The 25,840-nt window shown below is 44.9% G+C and overlaps 1 protein-coding gene across 2 annotated transcripts in view; it reads right to left on the bottom strand.

Annotated features, from left to right (window-relative positions):
- LOC119436705 (nose resistant to fluoxetine protein 6) overlaps window positions 1-25,840 on the bottom strand; it is a 263,357-nt gene that overhangs the window by 214,049 nt on the left and 23,468 nt on the right. For both annotated transcript variants that reach the window (XM_049659804.1, XM_049659799.1), the window contains exons 3-11: window positions 22,115-22,226; window positions 21,337-21,421; window positions 21,153-21,244; window positions 17,931-18,110; window positions 14,629-14,722; window positions 13,494-13,580; window positions 11,286-11,457; window positions 7,899-7,981; window positions 6,203-6,325 (exon numbers count right to left, since the gene is read on the bottom strand). In XM_049659804.1, the coding sequence (XP_049515761.1) occupies window positions 6,203-6,325; window positions 7,899-7,981; window positions 11,286-11,457; window positions 13,494-13,580; window positions 14,629-14,722; window positions 17,931-18,110; window positions 21,153-21,244; window positions 21,337-21,421; window positions 22,115-22,226 (1,028 nt within the window). The remainder of the gene's footprint in view (window positions 1-6,202; window positions 6,326-7,898; window positions 7,982-11,285; window positions 11,458-13,493; window positions 13,581-14,628; window positions 14,723-17,930; window positions 18,111-21,152; window positions 21,245-21,336; window positions 21,422-22,114; window positions 22,227-25,840) is intronic.

The following is a 25,840-nucleotide window of genomic DNA, read 5'->3' as shown; positions in this document are numbered from 1 at the left end:
ACTTCTTGCTGTTTTCATGACATTTATGTGCGCCTTATGTTATGAAGCCGGGTCATCAGGCACATCATAAAGGAAGCTTGGCTCGATTGCATCAGCATAACCAAGACACTCGTCGTGGAGCAGGCTAGCAGGGCAAGGAAACAGGTTCGAGACATAAAGTGCACTGGAACCTTGTCGAACAGCATGAAGGGCAAAATGAGGCAAGAAAGGGTGACGGCGAGCAACACGTTGAGACGGCGTGAAAAGAACAGTAGTGTCGGAAAAGCTAACGCAGGAAACAGGTACAAGTGCGGTAGAGTATGGAGGAATCTCGGTGTCGGCGGTGAGGAACACACGACCGGAAGTGTCATCAGTATATTCAAAAACCTTGGTGCCGAATGGCGACAGAGCGAGTTCAGCACGGGCACAATCTATAACGGCATGATGAGATGACAGAAAGTCCCATCCTAAAACCATGGCATGGGAGCAGCGGGGCAGAATAAGCGAACCCAACACGGTGTAAAGTGCCCGCTTATAACAACACACTTCCCTAAGGGTTCAATCGGCGCAGCGCTTGCGGTGCGTAATGAAACGGCAGAATATGGCGTCGCGACTTTTCTTAGTTGAAGACGAAGCTGGTTCGAAATCATTGATATTGCTGCTCCCGTGTCTACAAGCGCATGAACGGCAATGTCTTCTGCATAAACTTCAAGGACGTTCGCTGGAAATAAATTAGGGCTTGAGGAGTTCGTTGAGATCGCAGTTCTTGCCTCCGGAACTGCGTTCCTTAGTTTTCCGCTCCGATAGCTTCAGGGCGACGGACAAGCGGCGACAGAGAACGCCGACGGGGTGACGGAGACCGACGGGTATTGAAGGTGCGGGAAGTAGGAGGCTGAGGCTTCGAAGTGCTGAGCGGCAGAAGCGGAACGGAACGGAGAGTCGAAACCGTTGCTTGGTGGCCTCGGAGAATCCGAAGGATATCACCCGCGCGGGCGGCAAAACCGGGCTACATGCCCAGGCAGGCCGCAAGAATAACAGATAGGGCGGTTGTCATGGGTGCTCCATGGATTGAGAACAGCGGGCTGAGACTGATGGAGATATTGGCGAGGTGGGCGCACGGGCTGCTGTGGCGGCCAGTAGCTTCTTGGAGGTGCATATGTTGAAGCTACTTGCGGAGGTGAGGGAAAAGCGCTGGTAGGTCGGGATTGAAGCGCTGCAGACGGAGGCCTTGGATTTGCGACAACGGCAGCGTACGTAAGTGGAACAGGCGTAGGAGGCGGTTGATGAGCAAGTGGCACGGCACCAGCGACTTGGTCTTATATCACCTGACGGAGATCGGAAAACAAGGGTGACTCCGATGCTTGACTGGCTGGCAGAAGAGAGAGTTGGCGTGCCACTTCTTCTCATACAAATTGCTTGATTTGGTCGAAGATCTCTGAACTGCAAGGAGTAGAACTGACAGCGTCACTCAGAGCTGAAAGCGCAACCTCCGGAGCGGAAGCGATGCACGTAGAAAGCCGTTGTTTGCGTAACTCTTCATAGCTCTGGCAAAGCGTTGCTAGGTCGTTGACCATCTGAGGATTCTTTGCCAAGAGCATTTGGAAGGCGTCATCGTCTATGCCTTTCAATATATTCTTGATTTTGTCTCCTTCGTTCATATCTGGGTTGATACGCGGCAAATGTCAACTACATCTTCAATGTAGCAGTTAAAGTTTTCGCCCTTTTGTTGGGCACGACAGCGAAGCTGTTGTTGAGCCCGAAGTTTGCGCACAGCAGGGCGACCGAATACTTCTTGAAGTTTCGTTCGGAATGCTGTCCAGGTAAAAAAGTCAGCCTCATGGTTGCGGAACCAAAGATTGGCGACCCCGGAAAGGTGGAATGGTACGTAACCAAGCTTGTCAGCGTCATTCCATTTGTTGTGGGTGCTCACTCGGTCGTACGATGACAGCCAGTCCTCTACGTCATGATCGTCAGTGCCATTGAATATGGGAGGATCCCGTTGGCGTGGCGCACCAGGACAGACGACCAAAGGTGGTGCCGGGGGTGGATCGGTAGGACTAGTCTCCTCAGGCATGGGAGATGTGACAGGGATTGTCCGGCTGCGGAGATCCAGGTTTGCAACAGGTCCAGCACCTTCCACCAAATGTTATGAAGCACTTGGGCAAGTCAGGGTTCGCGACTAGAACGATAAAGCAGCGAGAGGTAGCACAGCCGATCGAGCACCGACGCAAGGCTTATCTCTCTCGTCGTTCTCTCTCTCACAGACACATCCCCTTTGCTCCTTATTTCACAGTACAATATATATATATATATATATATATATATATAATGAACGAGAAGAAAGGAAACCGAGGGGGGCGAGTTCTAGTAGTAACACTTCAATACCCCAGAGAGTGGATGGAAAAACGACGCCACTGAATTGGTAAGAGCATCCCACTCGTAATGCGAAGACGTGGGATTGTTCCACACCTGCGGCACGTTGTTTTATCATCCACTTTAATTTCCATTAATCTATCATTTCTTTAATTCAATTAATCAGTACAAGTAATTTTTCCTATGTTGTCCTTGGTGTCTATGTTTGTTGGCTTCTTATATATATATATATATATATATATATATATATATATAAATCCGTAAATATATAATTCCGTAAATTTTTATAAATCGCCCGTGGCAGGTAGCGTAATTATTATCTGGGTTATTCAAAGCGGCGGACTTTATTAGCACGGGAAATCGAAACATATTCAAATAATTCACTAATTATCTTCTTAGTTAATTACTTTACGACACATATTGCATTTTACGAATTGTCGCCGGTGAGCTTGTCAGGCGTATCCACTTGAAATGAAGTTCCAGAATGACACCAGTTTCGAGATATATGCCATCAAACTAGCCTTAAAAATGCACTGTTGTTCCACTTACCTTTTTACCAAAGTGCTCTTTTATACATTGAAGCACAAAAGTAGCTGGAACGCCCATGTATTTCGTCCCACACTTTGGGAAATAATATCTCGAAACTGGTGTCATCCTGGAAATTTATTTCAAGTGGATGCGTCTGGCAAACTCACCGGCTACAATTCGTAAATCGCAATATGTGTCGTAAAGTAATTAACTAAGAATTTAATTAGTCAATTTTTGTTCATTAGTTGAATATGTGTTTCGATTTCTCGTGCTACCAATGTCCGCCCCTTCGAATAACCCAGCTCAACCACAAGAATTATGCTACCTGCCACACGATTTTTAAAAACGCCGTAAAGCTTAATTTTGAACACCTGGTATGTATGTATGTATGTATATATATATATATATATATATATATATATATATATATATATATATATATATATATATATATAGGGGAAAGCCACACGAAAGATAAGAGAAACATACAGTGGCGATTTAGCGGTATATGCGAGAGCAATGCGTTACCGTTACGACACACCTTTTGAGGTCCCGGATCCGTGATTTAAACCGCGTTCACCGTGCACATTGCAAAGTGTAGTTCAGGAGCTCACTCGACACACGTCCTGCCACTTCGAGGAGCAAAGTGCAACTGACGCTGGTCCGGAGCAGGCCACCGCGTCAGTTGCACTATATTATATGCGCACACGTACACACGCACATGCTCTTCTAAGCTCTCCCGTACCCTCTCTCCCGCGTGACCGGCTTCCCACGATTCGCACACATACACTTTTTTCTCCACTTTGAGTCCTCCTAATGAGAACGCATTAAAAGGGAAGAATGAACAATAGAGAACTGTCTGTGAGGCGCTGTCACGCAGTCTGTGAGGTGCCACATAGTTATACCCAATGCCAACGTCCCCCTGAGACATACTATCACGCAGCGTACATTCATTATCTGTCACACAATCAGACATGTCTTAGGTAACGCAGCAGTGCCTTTACAGCTGCTGGGATTTTTGTCCGTGCAGGCCTGTGTTTGCTTTCAATGAGGGGATGCTTGTCCAGCTTGTCTACCGTGGCTGAGAGCGCTTCTCTTTGCTGCTTTAAACAAGGACCCTCACAAAGAAGGTGCGTGATCGTTTCTTACAACTGTAGAAGTCCCGAAGTGGTCTACTGGCCATTCCTGGGATATGGAGTACGCATTTGAATATGCTACTCCAAGCCACGTACAGGTTAGAAGGGTGCAGTCACGTGGTGAGATGCCTCACAGGAGACGAAGTCATCGACTGTGATCCAGGTTCTAAGGCGTGCGTTTGTAAGTTCAGATGAATTCCACTGATACAATGTTTGGTTACGTGCAAGCGCGATAAGTTTTTTTTCGCTGCTTTGGCTCTCTAAAGAGAGATGGCAACGTAGCTTACAATGTCGTGACCAGATCAGGCAACTGCGTCCGTTTGACCATTTCCATGGATACCGCAGCGAAGAGGCAACCATTGAAATATTCCAAGGCAGCTTTCCAGAGTTGATACCACGAGCAGCTCGTTGCCGATATCAGACAATTTCCCCATCGCGCAGTTCACAAAGGACGCAGAGAAAAACGTAAGTGCCAATACACGGTGCCAATACAATCCGCCTAGTGATTAAGGCTCCAGACGAAGCATGCACAATTAAGAGCACTGAAAGAACGTAGGAGAAATAAGATATGGGGAAATATTGCGAGATGATGTAAACTTGAAGAAAAGCCTTCTTTTCTCATCGTTATTTATGTATACCTGAATGCTCCAACTGTCGAGGGTGCGTTGTGTGTGTGTCCATCGTAATCTGCTTTTGCATGTACTCATCCGTTCGCGCGTTCATGTCGAGATCAAGCATAAGCAAGAAGCGTAGAAGGGAATATAGTAGAAGGCAGACTACTTCGATGCTCTCACTGGGCGAGTTAGCGCGTCGAATGACTATTTGAGGTGGACTTGCCATGATGACTCAGTGGCTATGGCGCTCTACTACACAGCACGAGTTCGTCATTCGGCCGCAGCAGTCGCATTTTTAAAGTGGAGCTGTTTAAGCCGGGCCTAATGTGTCTGCTGAATCGAAAAATGTGCGCCGATCCTGGTGGTAGCAATGCGTAGTGTTCATAGCAATCGAACAATTAATATCCTGTGGTTGTGTGTAGCAAACGCTTGAATCGAGCCTCGTGCACCAAGCTAGCGCCACCGCCAGCGAGTGTGTAGTAGAGCACTGCACGGGCTCGGGCTTATCCGAAAGCCCGGGCCCGGCCCGGCCCACGGGCCGGGCCGGGCCGGGTAGAACAGTTTTTTCACGGGCTCTGGCCGGGCTCGGGCACGGCTTGTGCTTTTTGACCCGGGCCCGGGCCGGGCTCGGGTTTTTTGACGCGGGCCCGGGCCGGGCTCGGGCTTTCTGGTGGTGTGCATGTAACGTGCGGAGAGTTATTCTCGGGCGTCTCAACTCTGAAAAACGTAATTTTTTGGTCTCGGGCTGGGTTCGGGTCGGTTTCGAGTCGGGCTCGGGCCGGGCTCGGGCCTAAGGTAAAGGGGTGGTGGGGCCGGGCGGGTAACGTAGATTATTTCCGGGCCCGGGCCGGGCTCGGGTCTCGCCATAAAAGTATTTATCGGGCTCGGGCGGGCCGCCCAACGTAAAAACGGGCCCGGGCCGGGCCCGGGCTGAAAAAATCGGCCCGTGCAGTGCTCTAGTGTGTAGTACCTTGGTGCATAGGCACTGCACCAAGTTACACGAGAATATTGCCTGGTCATAATCATGAGTGTCCTGTAGCCTTCAGCCACCACCCTCATCCCCAGGTTTCGTGGCCCTACTTTGCTCGCAAACAAAGTACGTAAAAATATTCGTACGAATGGTAAGGCACTGAATGAGTTCAAGTGGTTGTGGGACAAACCACGTACACGTATGTATACATGGTCCTTCTCTGTCTTTCTTTGTGCGTGCGTGCGTGTATCCGTTCGTGTGTTTCGACTACCTGCAGTGTTCGTTAACGTGAACCCAAAATCTGGTAGAATGGCATTTCGGTATTGCGTCACCATCGAAATGTGGCCACCGCAAATTGAACCCGCGACTACCTACTCCGCAGCAGAACGCCATATCCACTGAGCCATCGTGGGAGGGGGGGGGGGGGGGGGTTGTTTCTGTATTTTAATGAAGTAGGTTGACGCCAGGCGAAGCCATTGAACCTAAGCCAGGCGAAGCCAATGAACGTTGCAGCTAATTGTGGCAGGTCTCTGCCGAAGACAGTGACACTGTCGCGTAGCTGATAACAGCCCAAGTGACGTAAAACTAATGCTTTTTCTTACGATGGCGCTTCGGTCAGAGGCACGACGAAGGGCGTCATCTCGTTCCCGGCCACTTGCCATGTTGCCACAGAGCATCCCACCAATGAAAGGAACAAGAAAACGGCCACGGCAAGCCTTGGTCTACTGAAAGAAGCAACAAATAGAGTAAAACAATTATAACGTACAAAAATTACATGTCACAAGTAGGCAAAAGATATACGTTTCTCGTTATAATGTAAGTTGATTGCTTTCGCACAATTCTATTTCTATCTCTTTGTTTACAACTCAAGACCGGCTCATCCTGGTGATAACCCATGTGGAGCTAGCGCTCTCCAGAGCACTGACCTAGCGAGAAACAGAAAATAACTGAAATGGAATCGTTGCATTATTCTGGCCCTGTGCTTGCGTCTACATCTTGTATTCCAGGTGCGTCAGCACTTGGTAAAGAAATAAATTGTCTCTGTAGATATCCTCATAAAAAAAAAGAAGCTAGTACGAATTCTATTTACGCAGTTTCACTCGTACTGAAGAATTCATATTTTCCCCTACTGCCTGAGTGACGGCGACCCTATCGCATGAGTGATAATTGAAAAACAAAGCATTACCCTATATTTGCTAGTAATTTTGTTTACTACGTCTCGTTGCGTGTGTGGTCACTAGTGGCAGAACAGAGAATATTCTTTCATAAGCTGCCCGTGTTACAAGTCGCAGTAAACCTACGATGTACACGTTCATTGTACTCATCGACGATGGTTCTAGGATAAAAAAAAACGTAGTTGTCCCACACAATAACGCATCGGCGCATAAAACAAACCTCAGAGCCTTTATATTGTTCGAAAGCGCTAGCCCTGAGGTATGTAAGTATATTGACGTGCAGTCAATTCTTCGCAATAGTTATATATCACGCAATCAACGTTTGCCCATAGTTTTAAATTCCTCATAAACTGAGAGTCGAAAACTTCTTTTTAGGGCAGTGTTGGGCTCCTTTATCAGCACGTCTTACAATACCATACCTAAGCCCATTGATATGTCTAATGATAAACTGTTCATCCCTCCTCGAAGCACTCAGTCTATACCCAAAGTTTTTTCATGAGTGCACTTGCAAAAAAAAAAAAAAAACTTAAATATAAAAACGAATTGAGTTCAGTGACGTATGGCGCAGCAGTATTAAAAGAAATGGCGTAAATAAAACCAGAAAGTTTCGATAATTGCTCGAAGCCGCAAATTCGTTTCTTCGGCTTCCTTGACCTTTTGTAACTCTTCTAATGCGCATTAAAACCCTAATTATGCTTGCTTAACGATCATCCCTATCTACTGAACATTATAAAGAAAGAAAGAGACCTGCAGATGTGGAAGGATTTTTTTTTTTTTGACGGCCTGCTAAGACATTTGAGTCGATGAATCTGCTTTAGCTTTGTCTTCTACAGAACATGCTGAAAGAGCCTGAATGGATTATGTAAATCAGGTGTATCTTAACCAACTTGTCCTAAAACAGCATGCGTAATTTCAGAAGAAATATTTGCGCTATCACTATGTGAGCTGCACCGAATTTTATACAATTGGGTATTCACACGCACTAAAATTTGGTGTGGAGGTGCTATACCACATTATTGACAGTGAGAATGATCGACCTTGGGACCCAGTTGGTCGCAACTTCAAGGTGAATTGTGCAATGCATATAACATGCATAAGATGTATTACTGTGTTAGTCACTTACTTTTTCACCAGAAGGAGTATCGGTAGACACAGAAGGAAAAACTGGAAATCCATGGACACGTACCACAAATACACAAGTGGTGGCTGCGGGGAAATAAAATAATAGGCAAATATTTATATGCTTTTTTTGAAGCTTAGAGCAAAGTGTTTTTATCACTGCTTCCAATTGAAACTTATTCTGAACTTTCTCAGGAATTGGAGCATTGGACGAGCAGCAGCGAGCCTCACACTTTGAGTATGTCTCTATATTCAGTCATTTTATCCAACACCATTAGCTAAAATTGTGTGTTCGTTGAGCGCTGTTTTAGTAAATCGCCGCGTCACAACAGGCTGGTTCGGCGAAAGAGTAGAATCGCTCGTAATTGCACAAGTTGACTCGTCGCGTGGCTGAGATTGTGTCGCTCGGATTAGGCGCATCATTTTCAATTTCATTTTTACTCAGATGACGTCAAATTTCGTTCGGCATCTTTTGTAGACATGTGCGAGGCGATTTAAACTCCATGGTTACCGCTTGTAGCTCGATTGTCTTTACTAAATTTTTTTTGCTTTTCGCACTGGAATGGCCGACAATCATAAGTGTGATGAGTGTGGTCGCAAGGAGACCCTTCAACATACTTTGTGGGACTGTCCTTGTCACAGTGTACAGAGGCGATCGCTTCCAACGGCGCTAGCTCGCTTTGATCGCATACCATGATCAGGGCGACCTTGTAATCCTTATCGTGTTAGTTTTACCAAGTTACTAGCCCGATAATATGCATACGCCAATGTTGACAAGGCCGCTCTTGAGAAAGATAGGTCCACCTATCAAAACGGTCCACCATCGGCCAGTGCATGATGCACTATACCCCTATTTATACAACTGTTATTCCACATTATAAGAGCAAAACATTTTGCAATGCCGACCTCATCCGCCATCGCAGCAGAGGCTGACGGAAGCACTTCTACAGTTTTTGAGGACAATCCACCTGCACAAGCAACATTAACTTTAATTGGTATTCATTGTGTTGCATGCGATCGTGTGCTGTGTTAGCGTGCGGTGATTGTGTGCCGGTGCTCAATGTCACCTCTTTCTCTCTATGACTCTCTATGTTCTTTTTTTCTACCCTCTCTTTCCCCCACGAAACAATTTCTGCTCAAAGTTTGCCACATGTTGACTGACCACAATGCCCTTGTGTCCATAAGGTGCATTACCAGAATGTCCACAACCCGATTCCCTAAAGGCACCGTTTGAGAAGCAATTCTATGGCATTAGACCACAGCCATCTAAATACAAAAGGGTCTTACGCCCGTGGCTGGTGCGGAATATTATAAAGGCGACAGCTATATCGGGTGTTTCAGCGAACACGTGCCAAATTTTTAAAGGTTGCCTGTGGCAGATAGCGCATTTCTAGTTCATGAGCTAGTCTACTCAAAGAGACGGACATTACTTACACAAAAAATTGAAATTCACCATCGAATAATTAAGAAAAATTCAATAATTAGGTTTCTAACTAGTTAACTTATGGCCCGGCCCATATTGCCATTAACAAATTCTACCCCTGGAGTTTGCAAGGCCGATCCACTTAGAACGAATTCTCAGCACAACACCAGTTTCGAGATATTCATTCTCGAACTTTGAGGCGAAATGCATTGGCGTTCCAGTTACTGTTGTTCGTGAATGCATAAAACGACATTTTGTTAAGAAAGTAACTGGAACGTCAATGCAGTTCTCCGCTAAGTTCGGGAATTATTATATCGAAACTGGTGCCATCCTAAGAATTCATTCCATATGGATCCGCCTTCCGAACTCCACGGCTAGAATTTGTAAATTTCAATATGGGCCATAAGGTAATTAGTTAAAAACCTAAATTTGTTAATTAGTTGATTATGCATTTAAATTTTCTTGCAAGTAATGTTCGCCTCTTTGAGTAGACCAGATAATGAACTAGAATTGTGCTATCTGTCACCGGAAACCTATAAAAACTTTTGAAAGTGTTCACTGAAGCACCCTATATAAAGGTGGCCCCCACGAAACATTATTGAAGTTAGCTTAAAGGGCCCCTCCCCAGGCCCCGTCTGAAACTTCGGTTAAACACTTTCGAAGCCGTAAAGCGCAGTCCAGCGAGCGTTTTACCGCAAGCATATTTAAAGAGGTGCAGGGATGGCCGAAATGGAAGCAAGCCGAATGTTAGGAGGCCATGGTGCGATGAGGCGAGCTATCCAATCCGCAGCAGAGGCTTTCACTGGTGGTTTCGACCAACACCCGCAAGCGAAATTCCTCTCCTGCCTTTTCCCAAGTCGGCGCCGAGGGACCAGCTCTCATTTTAATCGTGATCCCCGCTCCTGCTATGCCCGCCTCCTTTATTTTGTCTCCCTTGTTTTCTCGCGGCACGGGGCATTTCCAGAGATGGCTTTGGTACTATGCGGGGGACATGCAACCGCCACACGTGTTGCATCACCTGGCTGGCTGGCCGCGAGTCACTCGTTTGATGAATAAAAGGCACGGGCTTTTGGGGGCTTGAATTTTCAAATGTTTTAGAGCCGTACGTCGGCGTAAACTTTCCGAACACGATCGTCAACGCACGATGCAAGGCCCTTTAATTGAGTCGTCACAAGTACTTGATCTCCTACTCCACAAGTGAGGTGCCAATGACGGCGCCTAAACAATACTTGCAAGAAAATGGGCGAGCTCCACGTGTTTGCTCTGCACTCGTTAACTGCATGTATGAGCCAGTCATTAACTCTTGAACCATTGTGTCGGCGACTTGTGCGAGATTTCGCTGATGTTTAATTGGAACCCTGAACTTATCTGTTGTGGTGACTTTGCTTTGTATCTTTATGGTAAACTTTATTTTTCGTTCTTTGATCGGAACACCCACGTCCCCCCCCTTTTTACTTATTTTTCCAGTTATACACTATCCCTCTCTCTTGAGCTTGCCAATCTTGAACGCTCTCGGTATATTTGATTTGGGAACTCTATTGAGTGCAATTTATTATAGGAAGTCTTTTTTTTCTGTATTCATTTTATGTGAGGAGTAACTGCGCCACTTAGAGTCACCAAGCTATCCTAACAATCACCCTATATATATATATATATATATATATATATATATATATATATATATATATATAGGAACTTGTAGGTTGAGGACGCATGTACGAAACAAACGTTGCGTTGCAGCCGGGGGCCCGGCTGAAATGTAGGGAATAAAGTATCGTTTGTTTCGTACGTGCGTCCTCAACTACAGCTTTCTGTTGAACTACCGGATCCCGGCATGACCTCACTATATATATATATATATATATATATATATATATACTCCATGAAAGGCTTCTATACTAAGTAATTATCGAACAGGAGAATACTAATCAACTCGTAGAGCAACAAACTTGCACTCTCAGAACTCACGACATTGGGGTCCGCAGTAACAGCGTAATTTTGCACTTGCAGCAGTAGAAGTAGCCAGTGTGCAGACAAGTCGTTGTGGATCTTGGTGAAGTATGCTTTCGCGTTCGGTCCCGACGCAATGAGTGGCAGCAGGTACAGGCACATTATAACGAAGAACATGGGCGCCGTGGTCCTGGAAGAATGCACCATCCATTTTAAATTCACGCGTGTAGAAACGAACAGTGGTGTCGGCTACTTATTGAGTGCCTACAATTTACAGTTGTACCTTAAATCTTAGTGTGCTTCTATGATTAACGCAACTTCAACCTGAGCCTCGTTTCACGAATTTCTTTTCTTACTAAACAAAATGGCATGTGACCTAGACTGCAACAAATATTTTAACAAGCTTATTCGCTTGGCACCAGTGTGCCACATTCCCATGAAGGGAGCACGCTGACAAAGGTTACTATAACTGCAGCGATTGCTGCATTTATCGCTTAAACCCTCTCCAGGACTGAAGCTTCAGACTCGCGCAGCTCCTGAGGAAGCGTGAAACCATTTTATTGCAATAGCAATTATACGGACACTCGAGGTGCGTTCACGCCGCCACCCGTCGCCATCGTGCTGTCCTGGTATCGACGGTGGATGCGCGACCGGCGCCTGGAGTGTCAGAAAACCTTCAAAGACGCGCAGTGCGCTTGGCTGTAAAAACAACGAAGCTAAGTGGACGTACGTAGTGGACGTAAGTGGACGTAGCGTAAGTGGACACACACACACACACACACACACACACACGCACGCACGCACGCACGCACGCACGCACGCAGGCACGCACGCACGCACACACACACACACACACACACACACACACGCGCGCGCACACATTAGCGTTCCTGCTGAGGGCCTCTGTTCATACCACACCTAGGGGCACAAACTGGTCTGAGCGGAAGGGATAGTAAATTTCGTTCTATCTAAGCTAATAAAGTATCAGCTCGGGCACCATCGAGGCGCGACACCTACAACGCCTCTTCCGGCATTCCTCATTGCACCAGCGTTCTGACACGCCTGGTGTCTACCAAGGCGCTGTTCCTGAGGCGCAGCACCAGTTGTGCAGCGTGCTGCATTGCGCCATGTCACCTCTGCGTAGTGCTAGAACACCGTGCGAGGAGGTCGAGCGCCACGCCAAACCTTGCTATCTCCTTCAATGCTTCACGTTCGAACAAACTGCCCATTTTTTTCCGAGGTGGTGTCATTTTTAGAGAAACGTTTATCAGCGTAACAGCGTTTAATATAACAGTTATGAACGCTTTTGCTCATCAATTTAGTAAACTTGAGCGTTAACTACACTGTATTTGTATATAACAAAAAGTCATTTTATAGTTAATGTGTGAAGGTGCGATAGGATGCATCACGTTTCACACAGTCTGACGACGACTCTTTCTGCGGCCAAACTTCCCATATTTCACGGCTAAGTAAAGCAGATCTACCCGACCTGACCGACAGATCAACCAGAATTAAAGTAAAATCGCGCTCAAGAGTTAGCAATTGCGAGTTCGTACACCTTAAAATAAAACACCTCGTGGGAATTCCAGCAGTAATAGCAGCCTAATTTCAACACGAAGATCTGCAGACTTTACACTTACTAATGACTACAGCGAAAGGCATCATAAATAAGCCGGCTCTTCCGCATTCGAGCGACATAAAATTATACTGGCTTGACTACTAATTAAGAGTTTATGTTACATGCTGATGAATTTGTACAACGCTTTATGAAATACGATAATATTGGGCATTTCAAAAAAACATTGCACATAAAGGAATTTTCTTCTGTCTTCTAGAATTAGAGAAACGTATTCTCTATTTCGTGGAATTTTCTAAGCACATCGTCTAAACATCTATATACAAATATGCTTGTGCGGGGCGATTTTTTTTATTTGCCGAACAGCTTTATTTAATCTTACATTTCTCATCTTTAGTGGTTAATATAGCGCGCACGAGAAATCCTTGATCTTGCATGATTCGACGCTCTATTGTGTCAAATGAGCATCCGCGCATTTTAACTGGACACACCGCGTAAAAATTTACTTGAAATAGGAAAATGGATGCATTTTATCACTTAGGTTTACCGCCATCCAGGCTTGCATCCCCATTTTGAATCAAAATTGAACAGTGTGCAATGCTGCAATAACGATGTTATATTTACATATGTAGGTGTTAGTAAAGACGTACCTGATGTATCGTTTTGTGACTTCAAACAGAAAAACTGTCACTCTAGTCCCCTTGTGTTTGCACACGACGTAAGCTAGAAGAAATCCACTGGAACAAGAAAAATCAAACAAGGGCGATGAACACGGGCTTATTTCGTAAATGGACTGTACTGCTCAGATGGAAACTATAATTTGTGCGTCATTATTTGCCCTTAGTTGCGTTAACTCTGCGGTTTGTTATTTTCCATGTACACTATGCGCCACAACACTTGTACTGACACCTAGTGTCAGTGACCGGAGGGTGAAACGTGCGTATAGGTGCGTTGGAAGGGGTTTAAGATTACGTAGGTAAAAAAGGGCGACGAAAAAGAACAAAACGGCACCAGTAAGCCCCGCAAAGTCGATATGTTTACTTATCTGCATTCACGTTTGTAGAAATTCAGGTTCTGGGCAAAAAAAAATGTTTCGTTAAGAAAGGATGCTTCCGCAACCTTTGACATTTGCGTGCATAAAGGGAGGCTGACATGAGGTCTGTTCTACGGTGATAAGAGAAGCTACCGTCCTGCACGATTTCTGCAATTCAGGACATCACCAACCAGTGCCTCTAGCACCAGCCACACTTCAGGACGTGCGCTTTCTTGGAGATAACGTAGTTCTCTGTGAATAATTAATCCAACATGCTGGTGGGATGATAGAAAATTTTGAACTTACCAATACACATCGTTATACAATTAGACACCACTCTTACTGTTACGTAATGCGAAGCTATTGCCGAAAGGTATATATGTTTTAACTACCACGATAAAATAAGTTTGCGCCCTTTGAGGCGTACCATGTCCCCAAACAATCAACATCATCTGTCTGACTTGGGTTTCCGTTCTTGAAAACTCTGCACTCGCTACTTTCCTGTCGAAAATACTATGTTACGTGGATAACCCGCATGCTGTTTGTGACCTGGAAGTACCGGGCGCGCAGCGTTAGGAAAAAGAACGGTGCGCAAGAAAGATGACGATTATTGGTTGAGGAGAAGATAAGCCCCAGAAAGTGCACACTTTTCTTCATTTGTACAATCCAAGATCTCCACTGTCTCAAACTTCATGCGAAACATTTGCATTGCGAAGCAACTTTAAGCGGGCGATGTGAACTTGTATACGTACGACAGGAAGAAGAGACTGTCGAAGCCGATACTTCCCACTCCTGCGAACACACTTGTCCAGCCATCGGCGTATAATATTACGTTGACCATGCGGGCTGAAAGCGGAAGGAGACATTTCGAGATGAAATTTTGAGCAACTGCAATCCTTACACCCTCTTGTTTCTGCTATACCGTTCTATAATTCTTTTTAAATGTATCTGCAACATCTCTCACCGGCTTAGCCGCTTTTTTTTGCTTTTACAGCCGCTCTGTCTCACTCTTCTTTAATGACCGCACACACATTCATCGACATAATTTTTAGCATGAAGCTTTCAATACTGGACCAGGTGTGAACAAGCGTGCTTTGTCTTTTATTTGTTTCTATTTTGTCAATGAGGCCGATGAACATGCTAACCCACCAATGGTGGCACTTGTTTTCAATCGTGACGCCAAGCACGAGACATCACGAAGGACTCAGCCCTCAGAAAAAAAAAAGCCAACAGAGATGTCGCAGTTTCCTGATCACAGAGAATGAGGACAAGAAAGACAGAAATGGATAATTTCCGTTCGCATTACTGTCGTTGACAGGTGGAATGTCCGTGTATCCTAAAGAAATACAATCCTTTGGGACTAAATACTGCTAAGGAGCTGCACACTACTAGAAATATTCAAGCATAAAAAACATAGACGTGATATTCAGCGCAGTGTTTCAGGGGCCCTGATGGTAAGCTGCTGATCAAGAGGTGGCGAGTTCATTTCAAATCCTCATTTCGAATAGGTCAGAACGGAAAAGTGTCCGTGTTAGATTTGATAGCACAAACGGTTCCAGTTGTATACCAATCCCTTTGTCCCTCACAAACTGAAAGTATGCTGCACCGCAACACCTCTTGGGAAAAGTGTAGAATGTTCTTAGTACACTATACATCTCTTGTGGTGATTCAATTAGTACTAACTTGGACATACTTTTTAACGAAACACATAAAATGAATTGGTACTTCATGGATGAAAAACCAACGATGGCATTTCCCTCATGGTTGTACTGAGCAACTGAGAATAGTTTCCGCGCTTCCAAGTTTATTAGGTAAGTGGCCTAGAATGTAAAATTCTTCAGTATATTCATGTGAGGCCACAGCAGTTACTTGAAAGGTTGTGAAAACACTTCGAATTCGACTATAGAACTGACTTAGCGACAGTTATGCGTTGGCGGGAAAATTTTCCTTTTTCTTCGAGCTGAGGCGAGAGTGAAGCAGAGTGTAAGGAGTTGACCTGATGATGACGCAATAACGAGGATGACTTGAAGATGACAACGCGGTCGCAGTTAACGTAATAGAAATTACGGACGAACGGAGGCAAACTGAATTTCGCACTTTTAACTGTTGCCTCAGTAAAACAATTGTAAAATACCACTTATAGACAAGCGTTGAGATCTACTCAATGTAGCAGTAACGGGCCCGGCGACTTCGTGTTCTGCAAACTCCTTATTCCAAGAAAATGTTGTGATAAACATGATGATACTAGCTGCAGACACTGGAGACGTAAATAAAGAGTCTTTATCGGTGATGTATATTAAAACTCTATAATTGATCTTAATCTGCTATCTAAACCCATTACATTGAGTAATCTGAGTTGCTTAAGACGACGATGAACAATATATCGTTGGCTTCCTCTACAACCATCAACGTGGCGATCAAAAACTTGCTCACGTGACGTGTAATGTCTCGTCGGTGTTGTCCATTGTGGTTGATGTTATACTGCCCGGGGCAACAGGCCGCCCGTACAAATGAACACTGAATTAAGGGGTTTAAAACTATATAAAGACAGTATCATGCAAGCGTTTCCCCCTTTCTTTTTGTTTGTCGACTTGTTTTCGCTTCTGAATTGACGATTTACGGCAATGCTGTGCCGCACCGCATTAGTCAGCGCAGGGTTTCTCTTGAGTTCGTTAAAAAGAGTCGTTACCGAACCGGACCCTACTTCTAGTCTGTTCATGAGAAAATTTCCACATCCTTAGATGATAAAATTTAAGTTTATCTGTGTTTACATTTCTTTAGGAAAGTGTTTACCTGCTTGTTCTGCGACGTGCGACAAAAATATTCTGCTGTTCAGGTGCAATGTATTCGGCAACAGGTGAAGCGCAACGACGTAAGTACTCAGTTTTTCGGATTATCTACTCTACACGATTGACTCGGTGGGAAACGTTCCATTTGTTTGTATGTAACCCAAGGGTGATAGGTTGGAGGGTGCGTGCGCTACGTGTGTGGTCTTTAACATCTCACGAAACATGCGCGCTTCACCACGTTGGGCATGTGCAGCGGGATAGGCGCTTGCATTGTAACTTTTTATTCGTTCCTGACTGTTAGTAAGCAACAGTTACGTATTTAAAATGAGCTATTTATACAAACTTGTCTCCCTTTTGGAAAAAACAATTGCAAATGTTTGCAGTCGTCGCCGATGTCCAAAAATAACCATACTCCAACTCTTGTCTAGCTTTTCAACATAAGCTCTCTGTTTCCGCTTTTCTTTTATTTGTCGCGTAGACGGGATGGGATCACTTGCCTATTCTATACTCAGCTCTTTGGCTTTAACACCGTCCGTGGCACTTACCCGCGACCTTTCTGAGCATCGAAATTTCTGAGTACGATAAGGTCCCTTATTAGTCCAAAGTAATCCCGAGTGCTTTGACGACGATGCGTTTGGAACAAAAACAAAATGCTACGCGATGGACGATGCCCAATAAACCTGTAATGCGACAACGAGTCTCGTATCTCTTTCACCATGCGGAAAACCACCGCGCGCTGGCACAAGTCCCGCTGGAAGTACAGCCGATTTTCGTTGCCGGTCAACCGTGCCAGGAAGCGGGACAAATCAACAAGCAAAAGGCCGCTCGTAATTGGCGCTTCGCATAGAGCGCTAAAATATAGCGATGGCTAATTTCGCTAGGCGGAGCATTTGACCCGCCTCGAGTTCGTGCATTTGTACATTTTTTGCATGCCAATGTGTATGTCTTATTAGCCATTTTCATTCGACCATTACACATATCTGGATGGTACGCCAAGTCAGTGTGCATGTGTTTGCGTGTGCGTGCGCCTGTGTGCATGTTTGTGCGTGTGCGCGTCCGTGCGTGCGCGCGTCCGTGCGTGCTCGTCCACGTTCGAGTATGCTTAGGTGCGCCGTATACCACGACGACCTTTAAAGCCCAGGTGCTGCTTGTGGACGTAAAAGCCATATGTCGTCAAGCCTGCCAGCAATGGTCTCACTAGTGCCATTCCCAATCGGGTCAACGTTCTTCTCACACACAACAAGAGACATCTCGGACTCACGTACACCACACGTGCGAGTTTGAAACGTAGCAGTGTCCAACGACTATCCAGATGAGACTGATAAATCTCATGCCATGCAGGAATCCCAGGCTGCAGTCATCGGAGAATTTGTCTCTCGTTGTTTTGAAGATGCTCCGAGTATTAGCCACCACGGAAAAGGACTTCAGAAAAGTGACTAAAATGTCTGAAAAAAGAAAGAAAACGACAGACGCATCTTGTGAACACAATATTTTGATAATGAAATCGTTATTATTATTATTATTTTATTATTATTATTATTATTATTATTAGTAGTAGTAGTAGTAGTAGTAGTAGTAGTAGTAGTAGTAGTAGTAGTAGTAGTAGTAGTAGTAGTAGTAGTGGTAGTAGTAGTAGTAGTATAAAAACGCGTTTAGGAAACGTTATCTCATGGGTAGTGCCGAGTATTCACTTTCGCGTAATCATACAAGAAATATCACGCCAATACTGGCTAAAATATAGAAAATATATATCTGCTTGCATATTAAATTAAGGCTAAGGTGTAAGTCGACCTCAATACACGCTCATGCATAATTAAGATTCAAAGAACCACACTGTACAGCATATCACCCACAGTTCTATACGTAAGTCGGGACGTATCTACCTACTGTCGCTTAAAGAAATAAAAATAATTGCAGATTAGAACGCGTCCCTGAACACGTCAAGCATAGTTCCAGCACGCACAGTGCACATATACCAGTTGCTTTTTTTTTTTTTTTTTTTTACACTTACAGGCACATCTTTTGGGATCGCTTCTGGCAGATGGCACAATTCTAGTCAGTGATCTGAATAACTCGAAGAGGTGGATATTACTTGCATGAGAAATCGAAATGCATAACCAACTACTCAGGAAACTTTCACGAATTCAATTTTTAACAAATCAATTTACGGGGCATTTTGAATTATACGAATTATAAACGCCATAACCACTGGGCTACAGCGGCGGGTGGCAGCGACAACAGCATTCTGATAGAGGCGCAACCCGAAAATATCTGTCCACATGGATTTCAGTGCGTGAAAAGCGATATCATCGCAATTAATGCGGAGCCCTTCACTATCACGCATCTCTCAAACCTGAATGTTTCTTGCTCCAATAATATATACGCTATAAAATTTTTAATTGCTCTTGGGACACAATTACGCGTTATGCGGTAGATGTGGATTCGGTCTCTATCCCCGGCAAGCTATCTTTTTGCCATTTTAAGTTCTCTTTACCTTATGATTCCAACATTTCAACTTAACCTAACATATAATTTTCTCGTGATTTGTGCAGAAACTTGAGACAAAATGGACAAAGTCGATAAACACACGACCGATACTTTTTTGTTGAAAGTAGCACTTTGTGTCTCGACTTATGGCCGTTTTCTCTCAAGTTTCTGCACTAAGGACGAGAAAATATATAGTACGAAAAAAGCTGGAACTCAACCCTTGCAAAGTTCATAACAATAAATTTGCCCTGTGCTTTCTCTGACTTGAATGTCTGTTAGTTCGTATGGTTATGACTAACAAAAGAGCCTCTCGGATCCTCTTATGCTTCTTGCTCATTGCATAGCGAGGGCCTCGAATTTGGCAATCTTGATGCCATGATGCATAGCATACGAGGGCTTATTTGCCCGTTGCCGGCTCCTAAGCTCCCGTACTACGTGACGCCTGCGGTTAAAAGGACCGTTCCATGTCCGCCGCCTTGGCCGTGAGCGACGATGGCTAACACTCCCAAGGCTGATGTACCCACACACCCAAGAAACTGGCCGGAGGAATGACACTGCATGCGTAATGCGTAATGTGGCTCATTTGCCAACTAAGGCAAACCTGCCTTAGTCTTTTCGTCCACATTAATTTCCCATTACGTTATTCATACGTAAATTTTCAATAAAACATAAGTTACTTCCCCTACGCTTTTTCTGGCTTCATTGCCTGTCACTTTGCATGGTTGTGATTAACAAAAGATTGAGCCTCTCGGGTCCCTTTACTCCTCTCGCTAATAGGTGGTGTTCAAATGTCCGCCCGAGTGACGGCTCCCGCTGAGTAACAGAAATAGATCTTGAAGGCTACGCTTTTGCTGCACTACATGCACAGGAAGCAATTGCAAGAGCGGGAAGTACATCATGGACGTCATGTTTTTGAAACCACGTATTGAATGAGATATTGTTTGGTAAGAGAAATGAACTCCCATTGGGGCGTATTTCATTGACGCAGGACCAGTCTAACTGGAGGCACATGAGCTTTGTGAAAATGTTGTTGCCCTGGAGTGAAATGTCGTGGATAGTACACTAAGTGATGGACGTACAGCAGGCGTACTTAGTAACAATGGGCGAAACAAGAGGAGCCTCAACCCGCAGCGAAAGTTTTGACAATGAGAATTTTCTCCGTCATCGCAAATGCCGTTCTTCTTGTCCTCGTCAAGGAAACAGCTGATTTCCTTGGCTTGGAAAACTGCGGTTGCCCTGAGGAAAACAAGTTTCATTGTTTAACGGTTAGCTCGAGGCTTAAGTTTTACTTTTTCGCATATTGTTAATTGATTAAAGGACCGTATTTTGAAAGAGCTCATCTTTTGTGTTTCGGTCATCTGACTGTATTTGTTCGTGATTATCCGCCCTGCAAAGTGGTCGATGCCTGCGACAGCGGGACTGCACTTTCGTGCGAGTCAATTATGAATACCAGAAGAATGAAAAATGAACACAGTTGTTACAAAATACGGGTCGTAGCCTCCATGCTCATGTAATGATGTTACACCATTTATGTCTATAACTCATCCGGTGCAAGGGTCTCAGTTAGGGACACATGAAAAAAAAATCCATACAGGTGCAATTTTGTCTATATACTGCGTGAGCCAATAAGAGTAAAATTTTTTATGCTTCATTTCCCAGGAAGATTGATATTGAATGCAATAGTGCGACTTTTGTGGCCATTGTGTCACAGCGCACTCTAAGCGTCGCAACGAATCGCCTTACTGGCGCATGAGAGGCCTAAGGTCTTCGTTCGTAAGTTTTCAGTGTTCTTTGCCATTTATCGATCTCCTTCGCTAATGATATGTCGAGCTTCATTGCTTGGCATTTGCGCTCACGAAGAATTCTAGCGAAAGAACTTCATGTGAATACGGGCCGAGACCTTTTTTTCTGGCCCTGGTCTACTCCGAAGCAATTTTAGGAAGAAACACGTTTACTAACCCGTGCTCCGTATATCGAACACGTTGACTATACGGACTTACTCTGTTTCTGGTTTTTCTGGAGCGTTCTTTTACTGCGGACGTCTAAGGTTGTGCCAATCGCAATCATAGCCGTTAGAAAAGCTAAAAATGCGCTGCAAAGAGAAAAACGAGAAAGAACCCATCAGGTTTCACATCTTCGCGATGCTTGGCTTACCATTTGGCGACGCGCAACTCGAGCACTTACACGATGACAAGCTGCGTTCTTGTCCAGCCAGGGGAAACTTCTGTGACGCAATCAGATATGGTGACATGTATGCCAGGAGGAAGCACTGAAAAATACGGAAAAGCAAAGAGTTGATCTGTAGAGTTGATCTGGAGCCGTATGAGGCAACCATTATTTTCATTTCCCATTCCTTTTGCCCAAAATCACTGGCTGGCAGGACGCCAGGCTTACGTTATCGCCGATATCGGCCACCCATTGCGATGGGTGACAAGAAAAGAATAAATCTGGGGGAAAAGAATCCTGGCATAATCCAGGCCTTGAACATGCACCTGAATTCTTCAGTTCCGCAAGCGCACGAAAAAAATAAGTGCACTGAAGTTCTGATCAACGCTACAATTTTTTTTTTGTTTTCTTTTTCCACACACTAAAACGGAGATGACACAAGAATGCAGCACCAGTCACTCATTCTCTCATAAAGAGTGTTTTATACATATGGGCGCTATGCACTCTGATGCCCTTGTGTGTAACACATTACATAAAACGTAGTGTATATGACATACACATCTGACATAGAGCTTTATAACATACTGTACGTAGGTGTGCCTTCAAATCTATGTAGCGGCCAAGTATAGCTAATAGCTAATAGTTAAAAGCAGGTCGATTCAAAGCAACAAATCTCACAATACCTTTAACAATCTCATTTCGAAGGCGCGGCTGTCTTTTTCCTGCGTGAATTGATTGTTTTTCTACTTCTGTCTTTGTTACCAAGCGTAAATAGTTCTTGCTAACTCTAACTTACCTGCTCTCATAAGAGCCTCCATTTCTCGTTCATTGCAGGCGTCCATTGCGCAAATTCCAATGCGCGCGAACGGGATTCGCCGCTCCTTAGCATGCGCCCTGAACCTTCCGATCTGTAAAAACAAGAAATGTGCTCTTTTCTGATGCGAAAGCGTGAAATCGCCCATTGAGCGAAAAAGCCGGCGTCTGGGCCGCTATTTTGTAGCGATGCCTTTAAAGTAATAATGCCTTTTCGCGCTTATCGCGCTTTGTCAGTGGTCAGAGCGACGGTCCGCTCACGATATCAACGTTGATAACGCGAGCGGACCGTCGCTCTGACCAATGACAAAGCGCGATAAGCGCGAAAAGGCATTGTGACATTAAAGGCATCGCTACAAAATACCGGCCCAGTAGTCTATAACAGCCAAACGGTGCCTAAAGTCCCATTGGCAACGTCACGCGCGCGCTTCGACGGAGCAGAGCAGGCGAAAGAGACCACCTGCTGCCGCATTAGCGCGCAAGGTATTGCGTGAGAGGAGAGGCCATCGCCACGGCGCCACGTCACCCTCGCTCTCGCTTTCGGAAGCCTGCGTTATCCGCGCGTTGCTTGCCCGCGCAGGCTCTCGCCTGCGTTGTAACTGCGCCTCGGTAAGGCCAAATCAAAATGCGCCAAGCGTCTCAACGCGCTCGCTTGGCCGTGAGGATTTCATAAATCGAAGGACCGGTCAGCGGCGTTCAACTGGACATTATTCACAACTCATACGACGTGCCTAGGTGTCCTCAGAATTCCTGGACCATCGGAAGATCCGCGTCATTTATAGTTGCTGAACCAGGCCATAAGTCGCGTGGCAAAACATTAATTTAAATCGAATCCGGTTGCCTTAGTAATGGGTTATGTGTAAGGGCATGCGAATATTCAAAATTTTGGATACGAATTCAATAGTGTTCGCCATTTGATTCGTATTCGATGCGAGAATTTCGTATTCGCGATTGCCGAATATTCGTTTCCGTTTGAATGTAATGGATAACAGCAGTTGTTCCAGTCTGCAGGGAGAAATAACCGATGCCAGTGGTGAGTGTTCCGCATGATTCTGCTCCAGGCGAGTCGTGGTTGTTGCGCCGAGGTGCCAGTTCCTGAGCGAGTGCGTGGCGCAGATAGCCCCTGGTCGATAATTTCCTGTCGTTCAACGAACATGCTTCGTCTTTCGGCAGACTATGAACTCACGGTCTCAATTTAAGTACAGCAATTTGTTAGTCGGCCAACTCGCAATGTTTGAGTCCATTTGAAGCGACGCGTGGTGCTGTCATTCACCAGGATACGCCAGTCTGGTGACCCGCTGTTCTTTAGTTTGACTACTCTCATTGTCTTGGTGCACTAGATACGATCCCGTTTCAGTTGTCTCTCATTTTGAAGCTGCGCAGTTGACCAGATGTCCAGTTATGGGCGGTATTACTGTAGAACCGGGGTTTATCAAACCCAAATACTATAACGAATTATTGTGTATAACGAACAGCAGTGAAATCCCCTTTAACTTTTTTGTAGCTATTTTTTTATTTTATGTATCAAAATATCTATATATTGGACTTTCGGACCCGGATATATCGGACCCGGATATATCGGATCGATATATCCGGGTTCAAGTGTATATGCATTAAATAATTTAAATTAGCCATGCACCCTTCATATTTAGCTTTGTTCGGGAATGACAAAATATTGTGCATTCGATTCGATGTTTAAGGTCCGTTTTTCTCAACATTCATTTTCGATTTGATTCGGCAATTTCGCTATTTGAACATCCCACGGAATATTCTAGTCTTTACTGCTCTTCATAACCACCTACAGAGATGGTTTCAGCAGTGTAATAACTCTTCTTCTTTCTGGGGTTTTACGTGCCAAAACCAGTTCCGATTATGAGGCACGCCGTAGTGGAGTGCTCCGGGTTAATTTTTACCACCTGGGGTTCCTTAACGTGCACTACAACGCAAGCACACGGGCGTTTTGGCATTTCGCCTCCATCGAAATGCGGCCGCCGCGGTCAGGATTCGATCCCGCGACCTCGTGCTCAGTAGCGCAACGCCTTAGCCACTGAGCCACCACCGCGGGTTGTGTGATAAGTATCCCCACTCAACAGTCATAAATAACGCAATTTGATTTCTTTTTTCAATCAAAAGTGTTTGGAGGTCGCAGTGACTGCCGTATGTTCACCTCGAAGAAAGTATTTAACAAGCATATTGAAAATATAGGCTTCTCTAATAACGATTTCGTCATTCGTAACGACAACAGAGTTGTTCTAAGTGAGAAAATAACGAAAATAGAAAATCGTATTGGCGCCACCTGTTCTTGAGTATGACACCTTTCTTGCGACGTCAGCACTTGCTGATTCACAGAAATCGGCAAAAACGAGGTCACGAGGAGATTAACTAAATTTGTCCTTTTTTTGGTACGGGCTATTCAAATTGAGGCGCAGCAGCGCGGGGCCTTCGTTGGCATTTTCCTCTACGCTACAAAGCCATCAAAGTCGCAACAAAAGATCAACAATGTACGCGTGTAAATATACCGGCTCACAGAAAACAATGACACACTTCTAGACGAATAATCTATTGATTTAAATCTGCCTAATATTTTCCTGTAGTTACAGTTCAGGTATACTTGAAAAAGCATGTACAAATGACTGCCGAAGTCGAGCATATGACAGATGTGTCCACTCGATAATTTTATGGCGCTAGCACCTAGCGACATTATGTTACCCAAGGAAAACACAGGAAGTTGGCCTCAAGCAACCGGAAGTTGTGGTGTCTCCGAAACCGTGAGAATAATAAAAAAAACCATTTAAAAGGAGGTAATGGTTCAAATTAAGAGTTGTATAGGGTGGTATATAATATAGGAGCATAAGTTAACAAAATGGGAAATTAACCGTCAGTTCTTTCTCATCAATATGATGATTGACTATCATCATCAGCAATAGCTCGAGCGTCGTCGTCGTCGTTGTCTTCCACAACTGGCTCGTTGGCGCCGCTCGGCGCAAGCGCGCGAACGCGCTCCTGCCACTGCTCACGCGTTCGTCGCCGTTTTCGTCCACAGCTGGCTGCGTTGCCGCTCATCATTCCAGCGTAGAATTTCACTTCTCTTCTGTCGTCGTAAGGGGGAGGCCGCGTTTACGGGGGGTGTGAGCCATTCATTGTTCGTGTCCTAACGTGCCGGCGTCAGTTGCTCCTCTGGGTGTGGTAGGAGAAGGACGTGCGTTAACCTAATGTCTAGGGGCTAACGCCATTAAATACACTTAAAGGGAGCATTAGGGTCGCCTACAGTTTTTTTTTTTTTTTATTATTATTGTGCCTTAGTATTTGGCGCGACACTTAGACGTGTGGAGGACAATACGTGCGCAATGCACAGCAGAAAACCGAGACAATGCAATATTAAAAAAGAAAGAAAAAGAAAACACCCACACGCACCTTCGGCTACTGCGTGTTAGAATGTCTTGTTTACTGCACATCCAAAAATAGTATCTTCAAGTAAGAACGATTTCTGTTAATGCGGATGGAGGAGGGGGGGGGGGGGGGGGGGTACCGGAAAAAAAAGTCCCAGTTTCGCCCGACAGGTGAAGCATCCATTGCGATAGCAAATTAGTAGACAGCTATAGGAAGTAAGGATAGTAGTTTTATCTTCAGTATAAAGTTGTAAATATTCGCTTACTAACTAAATAAACAATCACTGCGTCACGCGCGCACAGGTAAACATGAACACATA

This window comes from Dermacentor silvarum, chromosome 1 (assembly GCF_013339745.2).
Source record: "Dermacentor silvarum isolate Dsil-2018 chromosome 1, BIME_Dsil_1.4, whole genome shotgun sequence".
Classification (NCBI taxonomy): domain Eukaryota; kingdom Metazoa; phylum Arthropoda; class Arachnida; order Ixodida; family Ixodidae; genus Dermacentor; species Dermacentor silvarum.
This window is presented reverse-complemented; position numbering and strand designations above follow the sequence as displayed.